We start from the raw sequence: 22,414 nt of genomic DNA on the forward strand, positions 1-22,414 counted from the left end.
ATTCCGGATGTGCGGCATATTTAGATAAGTGTATACAGTGCTGAGCAGAAGCGGTAGCCAACTGACTAGAGGGATAGTGGAAGCGGAACATATTGCCAGGTATTACGATAAATGTGTTAGCAGTCCATCGCTCACTTTATCAGGAAAGGAATTAGCCTATCTTTCACTATAGGATTAGACGCACATGATCGTCATTTCATGGGATGTTGAAGAAAAAGAAGCCAATATTCACGAATGTATTAAAAAGGCGTGGAAGAAAAAGAAGTGCAAATATAGACCTATTCCACGAGGATGGCACCGCAAAGGCTTGGCTAACAATGGTCACCCAACAGTGTCAGGCAGCACTAAATGTCATTAGAAGGATTAGCGGCACCAGAGGAGGCGGTGACGAGGAAGTTGCCCGCCGCATGGTGAAAACCCTCATCGTCTCCCGCATCTGCTACAGTGCCCTTCACTACCGACTTACCAACACACAATGGAAGAAACTGGAAATCCTTACCAACAACGCAGCTCGAATTGTCACTGGCCTCCCCCGATATACATCGCTAGACAAGCTCAAGGCACAAGCGAAGCTCAGCACGGCTCGAGAAACCGTAGAGGAGAGAGCACGAGCTCATCTAGAGCGACTCCAACACTCAGCCTCTGGACAACAAATCCTAGAGATGATCGGCTCGGATATCAGAGCCCTTCCCCCTCTCCCGGAGGTTTACCCCCCATGGAGCGACGACGTGTGCATCGTGGACGACCGACCGGTACCAAGGGGAGCCGGGCCCAGTCGCCCTGGCAAGCAAGCCTGCCAAGTGCGACAACACTGCAAACTCGTCCAAGAGTGGACGGGCACCAATGAGAAGCTCGCAGTATACACTGATGCGGCCCTAAACCGATTTGCTCCGCTGCGGTTGTGATTCCTTGCCTAGGAATCACCATGGCCGAAACATTGCCCGGCGGCACATCGGTCAAGGGCGGAGAACTTGGAGCTATCCAGCTGGCACTGCGCACCATCATCGAGAAGGAAGTTCGACCGACACATACACATTTTCACTGACTCTCGCCACTCCCCGAACAAGCGAGTTAAGGCAACCCGACGGATGGCCTCCGACCTACTTGCAGCCGGTACAACCATCAAAATGTCCTGGATACCTGCCCACGCAGACATTCAGGGCAACGTACAAGCTCACTGCATGGCCTGCGCGCATCTGGATTCCCCCCGCGAGCCGAGTAGTGTACAAAGTCACCTACAAGAACACGACTACTCGCTCCCGCCTGAGCTTGGCGACGATGGCCAAGACCCCGACTACGACCCTGAGGAGGCAAAACAACTCGTTAAAGAAGCCTCAAGACAGACCCTGAGGGCAGCCCTGACCCCCTGCGTAAATCCGCTCCCGAGCGGAATGGGCAGGGTGCTCCGGAGGATAATCACAAACACCACATGTACACCGGCAAGCAGGACGCATTGGACCACGCCACCCACATCACCCTATTGCAGCTTCTGTCAAGACCCCAACCTTCTTGCCGACCAAAGCCACTTACTCTGGGACTGCCCAAAGCTGGAAGAGATTCGTCGAAAACACATACCACCAGACGTCTCCAGCATGGAAGAATGGGTCCATCCTCAGGGCCCTCCTGACAAACGTCGGGTGGTTATGACCACGCTCGTGGATTTCATCCACGATGCGGGGCTGACCGCCTATCTATAACCTCCCTCAACTCCTTCCCTTGGCCATAGATCCAAGCTTGTAAGCCACCGATCTCAGCCCCACTCTCCCTCCCCAAAAGGTCAATAAACACTTTTTGAACTGAACTGATGGAGTTGTAAGTCAGCGCTGCGTGAGTGTTTTGTCTGCTGTGATTCTGTTACTGAGTGTGATTGTTTTTGTGGCCGGTGGTGACGAGTGTGTGTGTGTAACACAATACTTGCGCTGTTATTTTGAGACAGACGACTTGCTCTCCGCATAGCTTTAGGTCTAACCCCCACTAAGTCTGTATGAAAGTAACCCTGTCAAGCCTGGGGCACGCGAGCGTTTGAGACTCGACTTGACGTGCCACTCCACTCGTGCGCTAGCTTTGGAGCTGCTTTCTTTCAGCCTGTCTTAGCTGAGACGCCGATTCTAGTGAGTCAGCCTGCAGGATTCATTGAAGAAGACGCATACACCGATAACCGTGTGTTATACACGACAAGGAAGTTACTGTCCGAAAATACAGCTATAGATTGTTTATAATCTAGCCACTGAAGACAGCTTAAGAAAGCCAGGGTGCGTATAATGTTCACGCTTTTTGCTTCCTGATTGGATCTACGGTCTTCTTATCGGCTCATTCTGCAACCTGATTGGTTGCCGAGTGAAAATAAGATGGCCGGGTCTCGCCCCAACACGGCTTTCTTGAGATTTCAGTGACTACGGCAGTAGTTTCTACGTATCCCATAATACAGCTTTACCGTCCAACTTTTTTCCGTCCAACAATGCCATACGGCATGGTTCTTAGCAGAGTCCTGTAACGCATATTCGTAATGCAGGACCGTTACACACGAACATTAGGGAGTTTTAGAATAACGTAGCCCACGCTAGTGCTAAATTTAGCGCTAGCGTTAGCGTACGCTACGCAAGAGAGTTTTAGACTGACGCAAAAGTCCAAGCATCTCGCGCTTGTAACGCCACCAAGACACAATCAATTTTTATTTCACACATGGAATGCTGTAACTTGAGAAAATACAAAACAAGTTTTTTGGTCTAAAGTAATATTTTAAATTTGTTTAAACACGAGAATGCGACGCGAGCGGTCGACCGGTCGTGTTTGCTCGCGTCGCCTCGGCAAGAGAGGTCTCGAGTACTGACCTTCACCAAGAAATGTTCTCGCGTCGCAGGCATCAAGTTGCCGGCAATCGTTGCCAAACCGAGTGCAATGTCGTCCCGATTTGAAAATCCCAGTCGCGAGGATGCCGCCGAGGTCGCCAAAGCGGCCGCAGACATGGTCCTGGGAGCCGCCATTTTTTTACTGTGCTCGTCTTGGCTATAGCCAACTTCTCATCACGAATCCTCCTTGGAGGAGCGCAAAGACTCTTTGCGTATACTTGGAATGGGGAGCGTGCTGGTAAGGGTATATGAATAAAGGGAATAACATCGAAAACAAGGACGGACAAGACGTTTCCCAATGCGGGAACATCTTGCTCTGCCCGTCCTTGTATCTTATGTTCTTCCCTTTATTTATACGTTTTGCGTACGCACACAATTTCTGAAAACTAGCATACGCTAAAATAGCGCACGCAAAGCGCAAAATGTAGTTAGCGTTCGGCGCATGCGCAGTGGCGATGACGTTATTCTTTGCGGACGCAAATATTTAGCCAGCGCTATTCTAAAACTACCTATTTACCTACGTGAAAATATCATCGATTGGATTGGGATGGAAAACCTTTATTATCGGCTAGAGTTACGGGCGGGTATACTGATCTTGCTAGGTGGCCGTCAATGGAGATTGGTGGCGACCTGTTGGGCTCTAGTCACAGCCTGGACTTGGGTTTCCAGGTCGGAGCTGAGCAGCAAGTTCTCCCACGGGCCGAAGAAATCGCGGAAGCACTCGATTCAAAACCGGGGCCCTCGTAAATCCGACGCTGAACCAAATGCAGCGCACGCGGGAAAAGCGAGCTTGAAATGTCGCAAAGCAGAGAGAGCGCTCGCGTATGGAGAGATCGAGGCTGAAGAGACCATGGCACGTGCTTCGGAGGAAACGGGGAGACACGAAGCAGCAGGATAAAAGCTGGGGTGTGTGACCGCGAAAGACGAGAACTTGGCGGTTCACTCCCGCTGGAGCGCATACTTTGGCAGGGTTTTCTTTCGGAGAGGCTACGCACGACGGTGATGCCGCCGTCGTTACAAGTCATTTGTACGTACAGACCACATGGCCAACTTTATGGGACATCCCGTGGAATAAAACGTTTTCGGGGAAATATCAAAATTCCAATTGATTTGCGTCCTATATATGATACCCGGGCAGTTACAGTCCTCGGGGACATTACGTTCTTTCGTCGAGAAAAGCGCACATTTATAATTTTGTGAATGTGGCTATATGATTCAATGCAAAGAGACTGTAGAGCCGTGGAATAAAAACTACCTATACGCCTCCAAAAGTCATTAAAAGCGAAACGCAATTAATTTCCTCTTGTATGCGGTGAATTGAAATATTCGTATGTGCATTCAAGTCCAGTTATTTTATTAAAACGTGCACGTTTCCAGCGCAAAATTCGTCGCTTATTTCTCTGGCATACAAATCTTGTAAGAGCTATTTCGCGCAGCGCATGAACTATGCGAAAAACTATTGTTTTCTTTCTTATTTTTTTTTATTGAGGTGACACAACAGAATAAAAGCCGACAGCTTTGCTAGGATACAAAGTTCAAAATGCACTCTTTCTAATCTTAAACGTTAACTATTAAAACAAAAATAAGGAGTAGTGCAAAATGTAGCACGAGAAGTTTACCCCTACATTTTTAGCTCTCGTACGTTGCGGGTACTGGGGGGAAAAAAAGGAAAAACAGCCGGGACCTTAAACCTCAAAGTACAACGGCACGTCGCATCGTCGTATTGTTGTTCACACAATGACCTATAAAGCTCTCGTAAAATAAAATGAGAAAAGGTAGGCTCTTTCCTCTTTCTTCTGATCGTTCCTGCCACTTTATGTGGAAGCTCCTATCACAGGAATCGATATACTCGTTCTGCTCGGTGGCTGCTGTTTCCACTCAACAGCGGGAGATCTTTTCAGAGTCAGTTGGGTCATAAAACACGCTAGAAAAGCAGTCGGATTTATGTATAAAACAAATTCGACACTAACTGGCCGAGGGTCGCGTAAAAGGACTGGCTGTCCACGTTATCCGTCGCTCGCTGAATGCCAGAGAGCACGCTGTTGCTGCTTGGTTGAGTTCACATAATAGAAGAGTGCGAGCACGCTCAAACTGCGCGCTTCTCCGAATGCCAAGTGTAGCCAAGTTCCGTTATTTTTTTCCCGCGTGCATAGCTTTTTTTTTTTCTTTTTTTTTTGTGTGTGTGTGTTTGTAAACGGTCAAGCAGAACGAGAGACCTTTTAGAAAAACTTTTTTTTTTCTCTCTCTCTCTTCTCGTGCGTCCACTCCTCCGCAATCGTTTCTTGACTAAAGAAGGGCTTTCAGGTTTGGAAAGACTCCAGCAGTCCTGGATGTATATTTTCTCCCGAATGTTTCCTTTGTTACATGTTCATACAGGGCTAATCAACGGCGAATGTTTCGCCTTTTATGACTAAGCTTCGTGTAATTTTTTTTTCTTTGTGGTATTAAAGGAGTATATTATCGCGAATTCCGCTTCAGAAAGAACATTCTTTTATACAATGCTTCACCTTTTTATAAAATTAGGTTGCGTCTATGTCCATACAGCCGGAAGTTAGTCAGCGTCAATGGGCGTCTGGTGTCTCAGCTGTAGATAAGAAATTTAGCCAGTGGAGTACGACCGCTAGCCTGGGCTCTTTAACGTTCATCGGGCAGTGGGGATGCACGACTATGCAGTCTATAATAAGGGGTAGTGTTTGGACCGGCGCGGCTTGGCAATGGAAGCTCGGGAGGCTGTGCGTGTAGAAAAACCATGGCGGTGCTGCTGCCGTCACGATAGTAGGAAGTCGTTAGAGCCCGCACGTGCAGTCAGTCACACGTGCGCGTGCGCGTCGTTGTCGACTCCTGTCGAGATCTTTACCACGCACCTCACGAGAGCCGCTCCGCTTCCCGTACCGCAAACCGGTAAAGACCTTTTTCCAAAAAAAAAAAGGGGGGCTCCTGGCCGGTTCCATTTTGAGTGTTCGTGCGTGTGGCGCGTGATTTGCTCGCTTTCCGAAGCGACGAACATGCGCCTGCTATGTTGAGGACTTGTAAGATTAGAATGGTGTATACAGTGCGTGCGATGCTTACCATCCAGATCGAAACGGGCAGGGGTGGGGATTGAACCCAGGATCCCTGGGTTCTGCAGCGCGACGAGCTTTTGCTCCACGTGCTCTGAGCTGGTGTGCGCCAATACATTCGGTCACCGATCCCTCCCACCCTTCTATAGCGGACACAGGGCTGATGCAGACTTACGTTCCAGCGAGATATAGCATCAAATACAGATTAGATTACAAATTAAAAACAGCGCAAAGACACGGACAAGAACGAGAAGGTTGACGAACAAGGCGCTGACTTACAACTGAAGTTTATGCGTGCTGACATCGAGTATAAATACTGCAACGTCAAAACAAACAAACCAAGAGAAAATACGTGACATTGACGCCACGTGCTCCTTAAGCCACCGTCACGCACTGTTACTGTGCGTCTAAAAAGAAACATTCTTTATCAGACAGAGAGACAGAGATAGTGAAGGAGCGCTGACACCCCCCCCCCCCCCCCCCCCAAATCTTCCGACTTCCCGCTCTTCAATCATTTCTCTAGTAAGTTTATCGTTGTTCCATCTGATCACCTCACACTTGTCGAAGACGGGAGTGCAACGACAGTCTCGGCAATGCAGGCCAAGATGACCTGACACAATACTATCAATGGTGTACTTATGCTCTCGCTAGCGATCATTGAGGCATCACCTCAATCATTAGATTAGATTAGACTATAGATTGCTCAAAACCTTGGTTACGATGCAATCAGTGTAGGCGGTAACGCTTTACCAGTAACAGCGTTACCGGTAGCGCATTACTTTATTCTGTAAGGTAGTACTCGTTACTCTTTTTTTAACAGTAACGAATAACGTACTTACGTTACTTATTTCGAGTAATGGGTAACGCTACATCGTAACATCGTCTTCCCGAGACTTGAAATTACACATTAATGTCGTGCAGTCCCTTGGCACTCATCCCACGTACCTTCAATATTTTGCCAAATTTCGAAGGCATGTTAACGTTTTGCCTAACAGTAAAACTTTGTAATTCATAAATAAAAAAGTAACGCAAAAGTGACTCGGTTACTTTTTATCGGTAACCGTAACGGTAACGCTTTTTTTTTCTAAATTTCTTATGTAGCGTATAACGCGTTCCATTTATTTGCCAGCAACGAGTAATGTATTTCATTACTTTTTTCTGTAACGTGGCAACAGTAGGTACGTTATACTGGTAAAAGTAAGGGCGCTCGCGTAACAAATTACTGGTCAAAAGAAGTGGGACCCAAATCTACAACCTCCCCCTCCTCTCTTTCCACGCCTCCCCCCCCCCCCCCCACCTTCCCCCCTCAAATAAAAAACAACAACAACGTACTATTAAGATCTGACGAAGGTTTGCAACTGGGGAAACTGCTGGATACACTTTGAGTAGAAACACGAGTGGCGGCAGCCTGACGCTGCACATCAATGTCATATTTGCCTTCCACTACCTTGTACTCCACAACCCGGATACCGCAACATAAACACCGCGCTTCAATGAACGCTTAAGGTGCTTTTTTTTTTTTTTTTAATGTCCCTCTGTTTTTGTATACCTGATGACAGCTTAGCTCGAAATGTATGGTCTCGCCGATTGTGCCTGATGTCTCCGGGAAAAAGGAGGGGGAAAAGGAGAGGAGAGAGGAGACATTAAAAAAAAAAGGGGGGGGGGGGGGCGTGTTCAGCTTGAACGCTAATGCTCACGACGTCTCGAAATAAACGCTGCCTTCGTTACACCAAAACACCGTGGTTTCTACCTTGCCAACAAACCTTAATGATCGTCCTTCCGCTAAAAATGAACGTGGGTAATTCAAGTCATGACGATGTTTTCTCGGCTCCGCGTCACGCCCGAGAACCATACACGAACTGAAACTCGAACGGCTGTGGGTAGGTTCGTGGTTTGGAAATCGTAGGACGGTATACCGACCGCGAGGCTTGAACGAGGAAAAAAACGTCCAATTTCAGGATGTGGCAGATAACCAGAGCCTTTCAGAGGTTTCAGAATACAAGGGTAATTAGCAATTTAAGCCGAAGCAAGCACATTTAATGCGTTCCATCGAACTATCTTCGTAAGTTATTTTATTTAAAAAGAACTTTAAAACATGCCAACTCGGACACTGAATACTAGCACATAAAACAATTAATCGGCCGATGTTGGAATATGCTAACGTTACGTGGGATCCATTTACAAGAATTAACGTACCGAAATTAGGTAAGGTTCAAAACAAAGTTGTTATGTTTATTTTTAACACGGACATGAGTGCATAGTCTTGTGCAAATAGCTGGCTTCCAATCATTGACGGAAAGAAACCGGGAATGGAGATTGAAATTTTTATATCAAATAATTCCCGGAAAATATAAAATTAAGCTAAATGATTACATAATTTTTTTCAGAGGGTCACTCTACGAGAAAAAAGCATAGTTACTCCCTAGTCTCATTTAGGATTCGTAGCACCCTAATTGTTTTAAGTTTTCATTTCTTTCCACAGACTGTGGAGGAGTGGAACGTACGGGCTTCCTGGAGAGACAGTCAACCAGGAATTTGTTGAAATATTCGCTGCGCGTCTCGTAGGATTTGTTCAGTGTTATTTGTTTTTCATTTCGATTGTATAATCGATGTATCTGTTCATGGCATCATTCCCTATGCACTGCAATTTTGTTGTTTTTTCCTCACATGCGAGAATCTCCTCGTGAGATTAACTATATTGCTGAATAAATAAATAGATGAATAAAGTATTGATAAATACATAACCTTCGGCTAAAACCCGTCTTAGCTTTTTTCTTTTGTGGCCCGGGGAGGGGGGGGGGGGGGGGGGGAGGGAGGGGAGGAAGGGGGGAAATACGGGACAATATGAAGAATAAAAAAAAAAGAACTTGTGACGACATGACATTAGGTATATTAAGAAAAAACACAGCTACTCTATTATAGAAACTCCCCTATTGTGATTCCGTTATTCGAAACGAAGCAAGAGGCGTCGCGCATTAATGTAGCAGGACTCGTGCGTCAGCCGGAACCAACAAATTGAGTAAAACGAACAGGGGAGCGTAGCTGCGAAACAAGAGCAAAACATATTATGGGGAAAACAAAAGAAACGAAAAAAAATTTCTAAGAAAGGAATAGGAGGTACCAACGATCCCGCTAAATATCCACCGAGCGCGAGCTTCGTGCACCGCTGATACAGTCATCGAGTCACCTTCAGGCTTCTCGGATGTATACCATTGGGACAGCAGGAAGACATCGGTACTTGGCTCGCCTGGTAATTGCGTCCCGATGGTGTATGAACGGCAGAGAAAACCGTTATTTGGCTCTGCGTTTGGACGCTACTACAAAGGTGTCCTTGGGGTATGATAATCTTGCGGCGGCCTTCGGCGGTCTATAAACGCGACGCCAAATGCAAATCACACGATCTTCGCCGAGAACGTCACAGCGGGGAATGCCATCTCCGTGCGCGCTTTCTATTTCTTGCTTTGTCGTCCTCGCACCCAGCCGGCGATGGCGTAACGTTATACGGTCGCCACGCCCTCACGCGGCAAAAACACGCGTGTGTGTGTTGAAAACGAGACGTAGGAAAACTTTTTTTTTTTTTTTTTTGGCAATAGTTCAAGTATTTTCTCTTGAGGGACACGGGCTCAGGCACTTTCTCTGGACCTTGAATTAGAATAATACGCCCCAGAGCGATATATATTAGGAGTGAGTGTCGTGCTCACTGTAACAATGAATTCTTTTTTTAAGGTTTAAATTTATTTTTTATTTTGGCATTCGCCGAGTTTCCATTGTAGATCGCAGCAATTGACTCACCAGGTGCTGTGCGGAAAAGTAAGCATAGTAAATTTTTTTATGCACTTGCCAGTAGCAAGCGTGCGAAACGAGGCCCTTCCCCAAACAAAAAGTAGAAAGACAAAAACAAAATTGCGCATCGACAGTTTGGAATGCCGAACCTCTTCACCTGAAAATTTCTCGCACGCCGACACGCGCAAATACACTCGTTCAAGAAAAAAACGCCCTGCTAGAAAAAAAAAAAAAAAAAAAAAAACAGCCTCCCCCCTTTTCTCCCCTCCTAAAAAAAAGAAAAAGAAAACGAATAAACAAATGCAATTACCGATTCTACCCAAGGGCGAAACGAGGAATGTGCGTCCACAAGGAAAGAAAATGGACAGGTGTCACGTTTCGGTCAGACGGGGAAGATAGAGGACGGCGTATCGACCTGACCGCAGGCAGAGCTGCGACTCGGTCGGGACGTGCTATTTTGCCTCTACTTTCTTTGCTTATGAACGAACCTCTTCTTCGCCTCATTCTTTTATTAAAGAAAACAACCAAAACTATTTGTATTGTATTAAGTCGCTTAAACAAACGAAAAAATAAACACGCTATTTGCATTACCGTTTAGGCTAGCATCTCTATCCTCTTGTGCTGGCCAAACAGAGTTAGCTAGCAAGTGCAGGCGCTGCATGCACCCTATCGACGGTGTACATATCATACGTGCCTTATATATTAATTTACGCTGGGAAATGCGTGGGGCTAATGCAACTTTCGCTCTCCTTTGTTCAAAATAAAGTTTCACAATAGGTTAAAGCATGCAGTTATGCAAATCCACAAAAGGTGCGTTTTGCGAATGTTCAGATACGGTGTGTTTGTACGATTAACAATACATGGATGGCGAACACAACAAGTGTAAATGGTTTATTAAAGAAAAAAAAAAAAGCAACACTTGAAATTCCCCCACAATGTGATGTACTACACGCTGTTTGTCCGTAGGGAACAACACAAAACGCTTTGTCGTGCTAGATATGTGCAATTAAGTGTTCTGACTATATTATGATCACTCGAAAACAATTCAGGCTTCGTACAGTTCCTTCAAAAAAATCCCAACTTTGCTTTGTTCTGACAGACAACTTAAGAGGCACTTTGTATCCGCTCTGACGGTTTCTTATACAGCTGCAACATGCAAAGCTTTATTGTGATTTCCATCGAATGACATCCGAGTGATCGGCGAATCAGCTCGCAATCCTGACGACGAGGGAGGCGCGTGCACCGCGCTGCGCAAGGAGTGGCGCGCCCTGATTGGCCGATCAGCTAATGTCGCTCGGTGGAAATAGCTTTACATTTTACCTTATGGCAAGGGCATTACTCTGTCCACTTTCATTACCTTTACTTGTAATCCTTCTTGTGTGAGACTCATAAACCTCTCTTACTTTGAAAGACACTACTCTTATAAAACCAGTATCACGTGTTTAAAACAAAATGTGGGTTTATCTTCTCTCGAGATACGAAGAATTCATATTTATTCATATTCATCATATTTATTAGAATGACTCAACTTTTAGGCAATCATTTTGCAGACCTCAAGTACATATTTCAGCAAGAATGGATAACTCGCACAAAGTGGAACCATTTTCATCTCGTACTAACCTATTTTCTTCGTCTCATCTTCATCAAAAAGAAATATGATGACATGTTTTTAAATTCACGGCTTGACTTGAAATTGTGATAATGCCTTGGAGTATTTGGGGTAAGGTGGAATTTAGCGGAATCTATAGCATTTGGACCGTTTATATACCATGTTGTAAGCGGTCAAAGTGAATTTTGAGACTCTACCGGTTATTTGTAATGTGCTTTTACATTCTTTTTTTTTTTTATTCTCGCTCATGTAATAAATCCGAAATGATGTCCTTGAGTCTCAATAATGAAATTAAATGAAATTGAAAATGTAGGACTGTCTTACACTCTAAAGTGCTCTACATGCGTCAAATATAAAACAAAAATGGGGTGATGTACGTTTATACAGCCTAGAACTTAGCATGCCTCAACGGGCGACTTGTCTCTCAGCTGTACTAATTTAGCCGGCGAAGTACAACCGCTAACCTGGGGTCTTTAACGTGCATCACGCAGTAGTGATACACGGACCGCACGCCGGTACGATGCTCATCCAGGTCGAAACGGGCAGGGGTGGCGAGTGAACCCAGGATCCAATATAAACAAGTCCTCAGCCCAGTGCGCGCATGTTCGTCACATCGGAAAGCGAGCAAATAACGCGCCATGCGCACGAACACTAAAAACGAAACCAACCAGGAACCCCCCCCCCTTAAACTCATTTGAGTGTGGGGGGCCAAATAGCCCCCCCCCCCCAAAAAAAAAAAAAAAAAATGTCAAGGGCCAACATAGGGCGGGAGAGTGGGGAGGGAGGTTAATGTATATTGGACACAAAACAAAATACAGCGATGGTGTTGCACGTTGCAAAGCAGCCGAACCTTTCAGCGACACCCAGAGATTTCCTAGAGAAGGGATCTCGTGCGACTTGGTTTTTACAAAAAAAAAAAAAAAAAAAAAAACGTTTTACCAGTTCCGTATTTACCTTTGATTTATTCATACAACGATACTTTGTGTTTGTACCTAGTTTGATTAGGAGATTGAAAATGCCATAATCCAGCCAACGCGCTGAAAATTTTCTATACAACTAGGAACCAAGCACAGAATCGTTACTATGTCGCTCACTTCACTTGGGAAGTATCACAGTTCAATATGTCTCGAGAGGAATTCTTTTCGTACGGTAGTTTTTTGCTTTCCTGACGATTTTTTAGCAGAATTACAAGAAAATACTTGTGTCTTAATGGTATACGTAAGACGAAACGTTCCTCGATCTGAAAGCAAACAGATTAGTGCTAAATATGGCAAAGCATCATAAAAGCAGAGTTACGTTTCTAAGTGAAGTGAATAAACGACATGCAGCACTCGAGGCAGGCACTTAGCCAGGATTTTCTTTCGGGGGCGGGGGGGGGGGGGGGGGGGGGGGGCCGCTTATGACAAACTGTTGTATGAGGGGGAGGGGGGAAAGGAGGCCCCAGCAAAATGGAAGATTTCGGGGGGGGGGGGGGGGGGGGGCGGGCCCCATGGGCCACCCCATGGGGCCCGGCTACGTTCCTTGACTCGAGGTATAAGAACGGGACCTCGCACCCAAGGGACATTTGCGGGCCGCGTCCCAGAGACTCGCAGGCCGCATGTTTGAGACCCCTTGTCTATAGGGTAATTTATGGGCGAAAACAATGCACGCACGGTGTGCCGCAAGGCCCGTGCAAGTTCGTTGCGCTCTTCAATTAAGACCTATTCTGTCGGTTTACGCCGGCTCTGGCAAGCTCGTGTCACTCGTCCTTTCCAGCCAGCGCTCTATCGACGATTTTTCCGCAGAGACTAAACACGAGTGGTTTCCCAGTGCACAGCGCGGATCCGACATCCAACAAACCCACGCGGAGTTCCCCCCAGTAGGACGAACGGGCCTATACTACTGTCTTCGGCTGACGTCACCCTTGTTTTCAAAACAGAAGCGGGGATATACTTCGACGGCGCTGTCGCTGCAGCAGCGCCGCGTGGTCGCTCCCTCTACGCCAACCTGTTTCCCTCCGCGTCGGTAGCTGTACTTGAACAACGGCGGGGGGACTTGGGCAATAGGCGACGTCGTCACGGCACCTGCACTCTTGGGACTCCAACGAACCACGCCCTCCTGTGCTTTCCCCCCGTTGAAGTTTTATTCATTTCCTTTTTGTCTTCCAAGCAACAAGCAGGCGAGGTACAACACAAAGCATCCCCGGCCCCTTGTCGGCCAGCGAGAGAGACAGTGAGAGGAACTGACAGCGCGGTAGCCCTTTTATCGCGCGGCTAAACACCGAAACTAATTTCCCCGCCGCTTTTGATGAATAATGCAGGAAAAACAACGCGACTGCGGCACCCGGTTCGCGGAAACGGAAACAGGGATGAAGGTTGTCTGGGAGATGGAGGAAACTCCATCGAACTTCCGGCAGTATTTGAGGTTGTATACGTCGGATTTTTTAATGACTTATAACCATAACCCACCGGGCCACATTTCCGGTTTTTTGAAGGTTGTGCGATCTAATTAATTAATTACAAGTAACGTTCTCCATAGGGAGAACGTTACTTGTAATGGACCTTTTAGAAAAAAGACTGCCATCTGTCGCACAGAAAGGCATCTAGCCTCCGACGCCATCTTGAAGAATACCCCTTAGCTCAAACCAGTCTGCGCAAGTTTCAATGTTGCAATACTAATCACAATACGTTCGCGTTTTGTTGTGTAAAGTTAGGTGGAGAGTGGTTTGGTTACCCGATTTAGTGAAGAAACTGTATTTGTTTTCGTCTGCCGTGTTTTCCACGATCGGGGTGGCGACTGCCCGTTCGACGTGGCGGAGACTACCTATTCTCCTAGTTAGACGCGGCGATTTAGAAGTGAGAATGTTACACTGCAGTTAGAGCTACTATTGTTATCATCATGAAAGGTGTGCGACTTTTCTTTTGAACACGTTTTGAACACGGCTAAATTCGTGTGGAGTGTTTACTCGCACACGCAGGTGATATGTAATGCTACGGCATCGCGTGTCTGACAGATTAAAACGGCTGATTAATTACAGCGTTCACACTTCTAAGTACAATTAAAAGTTTCGTTATCATAATATTGTTGTAGTCAATACGTGTAACTATTGCTTTCCGAGGATTGATCGTTTTAGCAAGTACGTTCGACAAGGCGTGGGAAAATTATTTGGTCTTGAAGACGACTTACTGAACAATACATTTAAAATAATTTCGTGCAGCAGATTTTAAGGTAGGTACTTTATTTGTGCCTGTGCAATTGTCAAAATCTGTTGCTGAACCGAGAAACAGCCCAGTGAGACTTGCAAAATAATCAAATTTGACTTTTACATAAGCAGTGTGCGCAGATGACGTGCTAGCGCCATTCAAGCAAACGGGAAAAGACACCACTTTCGCAAAACTGCTTCTAGACATGATGCCTACCTGCTTCGAGTGCTGTCTGCAACCTGCTAGCGAGCTTGTCAGTCAGATCGATGACTTGCGAGTGCAGCGACTAGGCAATCGGTGGGCCCGTAGTCACCGAATAGCCGACAACTGTGCACTGCGTGTTACATAAGCCCTCGGCTGATCAAGAATAAACTCTAGAATAACAGGATGACGCAACCGCAAGCCTTTCAACTCGCGTAGACACGAACATTCACTCATCATTCACAACAAGGTGGCTGCGAGCGCATCATCCAAACATACAAAAAACACTTTCAAGAAACCAATCCACTCTCAATTATAATCGTTAATGGTAGCACTCAGTCTTTCGTCCTCACTCCGAGCATAAAAAGAAAGAATTTCATAGTGCGCGATAAAGAAACGGCAGTGGTATTTCACCCACGATCTCCTCACCACACCACAAAACTCGTACTGGGGTGACGTAAACACACTGGATGCACACTTCAAGATGGCGTCCGCTGCCCAGCCAGATCTAGCTCTTTTTCACTGTTGTCAAGCTTCTTGACAGGGGTCTATGAAGTGGAGAGCGTGTTGGTGGCGGTAAGTGTTCGAATAAAGAATAAACGAAAAGGAAGAACGATGAGACGCAAACGAAAGAGGTGCACGCTTCGTCCTGTGTCTTGTTTATTTTTTTTTCTCGGTATATTCGACAAACGAAAAAAGAGTCACGTGACACGTCATTGACTGAAGCCACGAACCTCGCAGGCTAGGAGTGCTTCGAAGTAGGCGATACGAAGTACGATACGCATTACAAGTACCACTTCGATTATAACGACCTGCTTTAAAGGGTAGCGTCGGCGCCGTTTTATTACTTTTTTTACTAATAATCAAAAAAAAATTTCAGCAAAAAAGAATTACAATTAATTGAGGCTTTTGGCTGACAAGTATAATTTCTGTATGACTAGAATAAGAACAATTCTGCATTCCTTCATCCAATTCCGTCCATCGTATCCACATTGTGGGAATAAGTAACAAAATGTCATACCAGCTAGCTAACATTCAGCAAATTCAACTCCGAGTTAGACGAGTGGCGCTTACAAAAACAGGACACCAACGAAGACGAAAAGCCTCAGTCATCGCGAAACCTAATAAATTGGAAAAGCAACGAATGCTTTCGAAGTAATTCCTCAACATCTGGAATGTGGACAACACACTCACAGACATTTGAATGTGTTGTCCACCTTTTGTTCCTATATTCTCGGGTGTTCTAGATGTTGAAAGTTCACCAGCTCGCCTTCTCCGTTATTTCTATAATTCTTCTAGTTACTTTTGGTACCAACCAATCGGTTAATCTAATATAATGCTTTCTTGAGTTCGAGAAAGCATAATTTCAATATCTTAATTTTTTTTTTTTTTTTTTTTTTTTTTTCATTTTGAAGTAAAGTTTACAACAGTACTCTGAGGGCGCATCAATTTAGAACTCCTTGAACTCGGGACGTCGCTCTTGAGGTGGCCGCATTTACACACTGACTGCTCTCTGCTGATCAACCAACAACACCTAGAATAAGCAATCATTATTCTAGAATGTGTGTTGGCTAAATTCGTTCCTCCACGAACGTGACTCAAGAAGTGTCAAGTGTGTCTGTCCAAAGGACAGCGCACTTGCGGCGCAAGCTGTACGAGTCAACCCAGGGAGACGGCCATTTAGGAACCTCCGTCGACTGCAAACCCCACCTTAATCAACACCTCCTAAATAACGAGGCCTGTAGTGCTGGATGTGTTACGTCACGTACCGGAGGCTAACTCGGTACATACATAGATTTGAGACGAGTGCTGCTTTAGCGTTCGGCTGGGAGTCGTGTTCTCACTGAGTTGATCACGAGTCCTAGCCGAAAGCCGGCGCAGCGCTATAGTGTCCAATCTGTGCAATCGCGATAGCCTTCGGTAGGTGACGTAACACGTTCAGCTGATACGGCCTCGTTGTCTGGGAGGTGTTACCTTAATGCGCGTGGGTGCCCGTCAGCGCCAGTCGACTGCCTGTCGTGTCGACCGATGGGCGCGGAAAGCCAGGAGCAAAGGAGCCTGTTCTCGCTCACGAGGCGCAGACAACGAGCCCTTCCAGAATTGAAATTGACGGATTCCAGGATAGGAATGTGGGCTATCCGGCGAGTCACGGAAATTAACCGCCTCGCATACGAGACACGTCTATCTCGAGAGCATTCCACATGTCGTTCGTAGAAGGCACATTCTCAAACATGAACGTGATGGGGTGCACGGAGGGAGTGAACCCTTTGATCGATATTGGTTCGAGACAACCGGAGCCGCGGGGACGCCCGGAATTCTCGAGAAAGGCGTGAACGGTAGAAGGATTGTCCTCTATACTGATATGGGTGTTTTTTGTTTTGTTTTTTCTTTTATGGGGGCCCCATCAATTCAGATGTAAGTTCTTCTTTCTTTTCATCTTTTCTTTTACGGAGTTCCATGCCTCTGAGTCTCAACTTTTTGAAGAGTTTCTCCTCCTCAAGTGCAACGTGATTTGCTTAAAGGCCGACGACCAGACTCGAGATTCTGCAAGGCAGAAGATCCTCCTCACCATGGGAAAGAAGGAAACAGGCAACGGTGCATAGAGTAGAAGGGGGGAGAGGAGGAAGGGAGGGGGGAAGTGGAAAGCGCGAACTGGTCGTCGGTTTTTAATAGCAAGCTCTATCACCGAAGCTGTTCTCTCGACTTAAATTGTAACTCGAACGCGATATTTTCACACGAAAATCCTACTGAGGGTTTTCCAGAAGGGGAACCCACGTGCGCGCATCCGACGGCTGGATCATTTGAATGCCAATATTCCACCCTTGGCACCCGCATGCAAATCTCCACGCATCAACATATCCCCGCGTGGAACCGCTACTCGGAAGAGCAAAATTTCCTCACGTAGAAAAAAACAAACAAAGTACGAAAGAAAACCCAGAATGAGGGAACCAGGATGCGCGTGTACGAGCATTCCGCCAGCACATGCTCCCTTTGCCAACCGGTTGCCTTAGCCGGCTCAAGACGTAATCGGCGCGCTCCAGGGTCAACCGCACAGGCCACAGATTTTCCTCTTAGGTTACCTCTTCGAAGCAAAAGCGGAAATGTGCGCCGGAGAGATCTTCCAGGAGATTTAACCATCGGAACACGAAGGAGGGTGACCCGAGGCCCAACTTCTAACCCCCTCGAGCTATTTTGTTGCCAACGTGTTTCTCGACAGAATGCCCCTGAGAAATCAACGCTGGAGCATCCAACACCGGCCCCACATGTCGATGCATCAGACTCAACTGTCCCATCTGCCACGACGAGCTCGGAAGTCGTGCGCGAGTTCGTGATGGCCGCCGGCCCGACACGCTTCTCGTGGTCTCGTGAGGTCGACCGTAGACCAACAAAAGCGTGGTCCCGTCCGCTAAATATTCATGCCGGGGCTACCTTGCCGTTTGTCCTCTCGACTCGAAACGTGGCAAGAACGCGCCGAAACAACAAGAGCGGTCGGTCGTGAAAAAACGCGCCTTTCACAATGGACCCCCCCCCCCCCCCCCCCCCCTTTCCTCCGTAACCCGTAACATCCACCCCACACGCCATAGCGGACACGATAGGCAACGCTTAATCTCTCGTGCAGCCGCATGAACGGCCACGGTCCAAGGGGCCACATCGGGCTCTTTAGCGGGGCACGTCTCGCCTGAAAGCATCGCTCGGCACACGTCGAGAAAAAGCAGCGGACCTCTGGTGGAGAGAAGTATTCGGGCACGCGGAGGTCGCCATGACCACCGTGTCTGCGCTGCGAGATGCCCCATTTAACGAATCGCTCTTCCGCCCACACGGTCCAGATCGTCTTAAGGCTGTGAGCCTGTCCTGAGACGCCCTCGTGCAGTGGCGTGTTCAAGATGGAATTGTTTCCCTGCAAAATATCGTTAGTGTCGTCACTTCGTTAAAGGAGGGAAAACCTAGCCTATTTTGCATATCCTTTTTGTATTGTGTTCTTTATTATTATTTGTGTTCTGAAGTCCAGTGAAGAAAGTGGGAAGTCGAAGGTGGCTATCATCTTATGGTCAATTTCAGGTTAATAAAAGTATTCGAGGGAAAGGAGGGCTGGGGAGGAGGAAGCAAACGGAATGCTGGATGCCTTCTCCAGCGTTCCGTCTGCTTCCTCCTCCTCAGCCTTCCTTTCCCTCGAAAACTCTTCTTAACCTGTAACTGACTATAGTCACGCTGGAGCGTTAAATTACGTTCAGACGAATTCCATCCAATACAGTCCAACTCTTGACGCTTGGAGCCAGCATCACGGGCAGATTTGTCGATTACTCCGAACGTCATGTCGGTAAATGTCATTCTGACCCTAGTAAAAGAGACACGAGTAAAAGTGAGGAAGGTTCGACATTAATAATGCCATTTGGCGGGTGGGGGGGGGGGGGGGGGCGGTATGGGTTTCGCAATACTATTAGGGGTCTTTACAAACTCTTTGGACTAGCTCAACGTAGCAGATCTGGGGCGAGGAGCTCTCGAGTTGTGGAGCGGAGAAGGTCAATTAATGCGTGGCGATGAATGCTGATTTCACGAGCATATATTATACGTAATGCAAGTTGCTGGGGCCTCCAGCGATGCACGCGAGCCATACAGTGAGTTTCGTTCTTGTACGCTTTTTTCTTAAACGGCGTTAGAAGAGCTCAGGGTTATGAGAGGTTGTCTTTAGGGGTACGCACCTTCTGTGTGCAAGTTAAATTACGACCATTGTCTGTAGTCGTACACGCTCTGGCATATCTCGACGTGCGCAGTTATGACTATAACTCTGCATTGAATAAATTGCTATAAAATACCTTATGCGAAAGGGAGTTGGTCCTATTGGCTCCTCCAAGTGAACGCTGCATGCCCTATTTTCCTCGCGACCAAAAAAAATTAGTTCGTACACCTTCAAAATTAATATCGACGAAACATCGCCGACATCAAAACCTTAGGATAAGCGTTACTTGTGATAACAACTAATGACTAAGATTAAAAAAAAAAAAGAAGAAACGTCAACGTGGGATGCAATTTTATCTCAGTACTGTGTGTTGCTAATATGCGTAAAAACTGTGCCATATACTTTCCAGTTTTAATACCAGAGAGATACCAAAACACAGTTATTTCTGCAAGGAGAGAGTCAACGTCTGCACGTTCTTTGCACTCGACGACGAGTCCGAAACTGTGCACATTCGAGCACTCTTCGAAATCAAGTTCCATCGAACTCGTTTTCACAATAGTCTGTCGCAACATAAGGTCTGCAGTAAAAGCTCCGACTCCAGCGCGAACTTTCTGCTTTCGATACAATTCTGCGCAGGTGCAGCCAATCACGGCGAAGCAGCCGGCACGTGCTATGGGGGAACTTATCGCACAGATCTCGTGTCGTAACGGGCAACAGATATTTTTTTTTGGTGGACAGAATTGAAACTCTTTGCTTCGTCATCAAAGCGAAGAGATTTCCGCACACTCGTTATATGCACTGCCAGATTATCCACGGAAGTGTAGCTGGCCAGTCGCTGCAAGCCTGATTGAAATCGAAGGGAGCAGCTCTTTTGTCGAGTGCCTCCCAGCTTTTTAACGTTCACGTTGACAATTTGTTTTTCATTAGTCCCATTTCGTGCAACAACTGTTTTGACTTCCCGCTCCGGGCGCAAGTGCGTAGTCGCACGCCTCTTCCCCTCCACGCGCGCCCTCAATACACGTCTACTTGCAGCAGGCACCATGCAAGGCCGTGCTTGTGTGTGTGTACTTGTGTGTGTGTGTGTGCTGTTTTTTTTTTTCGAATATTAGAACATTTCGTTTTTTTTTTTTTTTTTTTTTTTTTTCAAATACGGCAAAGCTCTGCATAATGTGGTCCCATCATAATGTGCTCCACGCTGCCATTGTTTCCTTAATCCAACCATTAAGTACGAACGTGGAAAGTTGTTCCTTCGCTGAAGTTGCGGCACTCTCCGCTAGCGTGCTCGGTCAAAGGACCACGTGAGTTGACAAGCTCAAATAAGGGTACGTGCACAAAACCAGGCAAACTGAGAATTTATAAAGATTCAGTGCCACCGTCGACTCCCTACCGAGCTTTGGCGATTGGCATGCCGGGAGTGGGAGTTGTGATCGGCTGAGCCAGGGAGTTTGTTGGAAGGAGGTAGCGTTCGCGCTAGGAACGAGGCGATCCTTGGAAGATACGTGAGAACCCGGATGGAGCGTGTTTCTTCCAAACTGGTTTTCTCGACTGCGAAGCTTCGCTGTGGCAGGCCGCGAAATTGTCACACAAAAAGACCGCGCCGTGATGACCGGAATATTTCGGTGCGATAACCCACTGGCCGAGTAACATTTACACGGCGAAGGGCACTCCGTTGTTTATGAGCGATTTGACCTGGTATCAGCGTGAAGCTGGCCACGATAAATTCTGCGCTCTTAGGACGACTTCTATTCTGTCTGTTCGACTCCTTATTGCGGTATTTATTCCCACCCGAATTTTTTTTCTGTAGATATTGACTCTTATAGTCATCACACCTAATCCTAATATAATATCAACTGTTAATCACAAAACGTGGCTGTTTGTGACTTTAATAGAACATGCGAAAAGTTTTGCTTCGTTTTGTTTTTGTAAATCACACTTGGAAATCTTTTTTTTTTTTTCTCCACACTGTTGAGCGGATAGAGTGTCGACCTCAGGCTAGATAAATACAATTAGTAGTAAATAGATCAAACGATTCTACGGGTTACCGCCTTCTTAATAATGTTGTCAGATAAACGGATTTTTTTTTTTTTTAAAGTTTGAAAGGCAAATAAAAGCAATAAATTGGCCTGGGCTATTTCGCAAACGTTACCATAATCACATACTGTAAAAAAAAAATAGTCATGACAGCACCAACCTTATGTTCAAGGAACTGCAGCTTCACGACACACTGGGCGTACAAGCTGAATTGTGCCATGATTGTCACAATTAAGCTTGCATTACAATTTCCCAGTCGAAAACAACTGGGTAGCAAAATATTTTCATAAAACGATCTACCACGTACGCAACAAACAATTAAAAGGCAGCATTCCGAAAAACAAATCACACTACTACAAAAATGGCGATAGAATTTTGATTTGAAAACTCCCCTTTCTTTTTTTTTCCAACCAACAAAAACATCAAATGAAAATAGATGGGAAAGAGCTCACCACTTGAATCAGTTTCAAGATTCCAGGGACAGTCTTGAAGTAGTAAGGGTTCAGTTTGAGGCCATCTCCGACGGCCACGGGCTCCACCTTCACCGTCGCCGTTACTCGAGCAGACCGCGAGGTATTAGTCTCCGTCTTTTGTGTGTTCTGGTTGTTCATGTCCGCGTCGCGAGTCATCTCTTGCAGCATCGGAAGCCGGAAAAAGGCACCAAGCGGCCCACGAAACCTTTTGAGAGATCGACTGCACTACACCGTTTAATGCACAACGAAACCGTGCCTCTGGCCTGAACTTCTCTTCACACGAAAAGAAACGTATCACCACGGCAGGCTGCAAGGTGCGCTTTCAGTTGTCCGATCAAAAATCACAGGAAAAGGAATTGTCGAATTCGGTTATGACGAGAAAAAAAAACTTTCTGATGTACTCGCCAGTGGAATCCAGCCCTACGGGGAACAGTTGCACCAAAACGAAGTCCTCGCGCGAATGGTGTAGAACCGTGCGGCAAGCAGACGACAGAGAAGTCGCGTTAGCAGACGACGACCACCCGCAACCGAAACCGCGGCAGTAATGGC

At 46.5% G+C, this 22,414-nt stretch overlaps 1 protein-coding gene across 1 annotated transcript in view; it reads right to left on the reverse strand.

The window, feature by feature from the left end:
- Positions 1-22,414, reverse strand: part of LOC8028595 (MARVEL domain-containing protein 1) — a 49,149-nt gene extending 26,735 nt beyond the window's left edge. Inside the window, exon 1 of the mRNA XM_029968962.4 lies at positions 21,845-22,414. Within this exon, the coding sequence (XP_029824822.1) occupies positions 21,845-22,033 (189 nt within the window). The 5' untranslated portion in view covers positions 22,034-22,414. The remainder of the gene's footprint in view (positions 1-21,844) is intronic.

The sequence above is a fragment of the Ixodes scapularis genome, unplaced genomic scaffold (genome assembly GCF_016920785.2).
Source record: "Ixodes scapularis isolate PalLabHiFi unplaced genomic scaffold, ASM1692078v2 PGA_scaffold9__187_contigs__length_104089568, whole genome shotgun sequence".
In the NCBI taxonomy this organism is placed as follows: Eukaryota; Metazoa; Arthropoda; class Arachnida; order Ixodida; family Ixodidae; genus Ixodes; species Ixodes scapularis.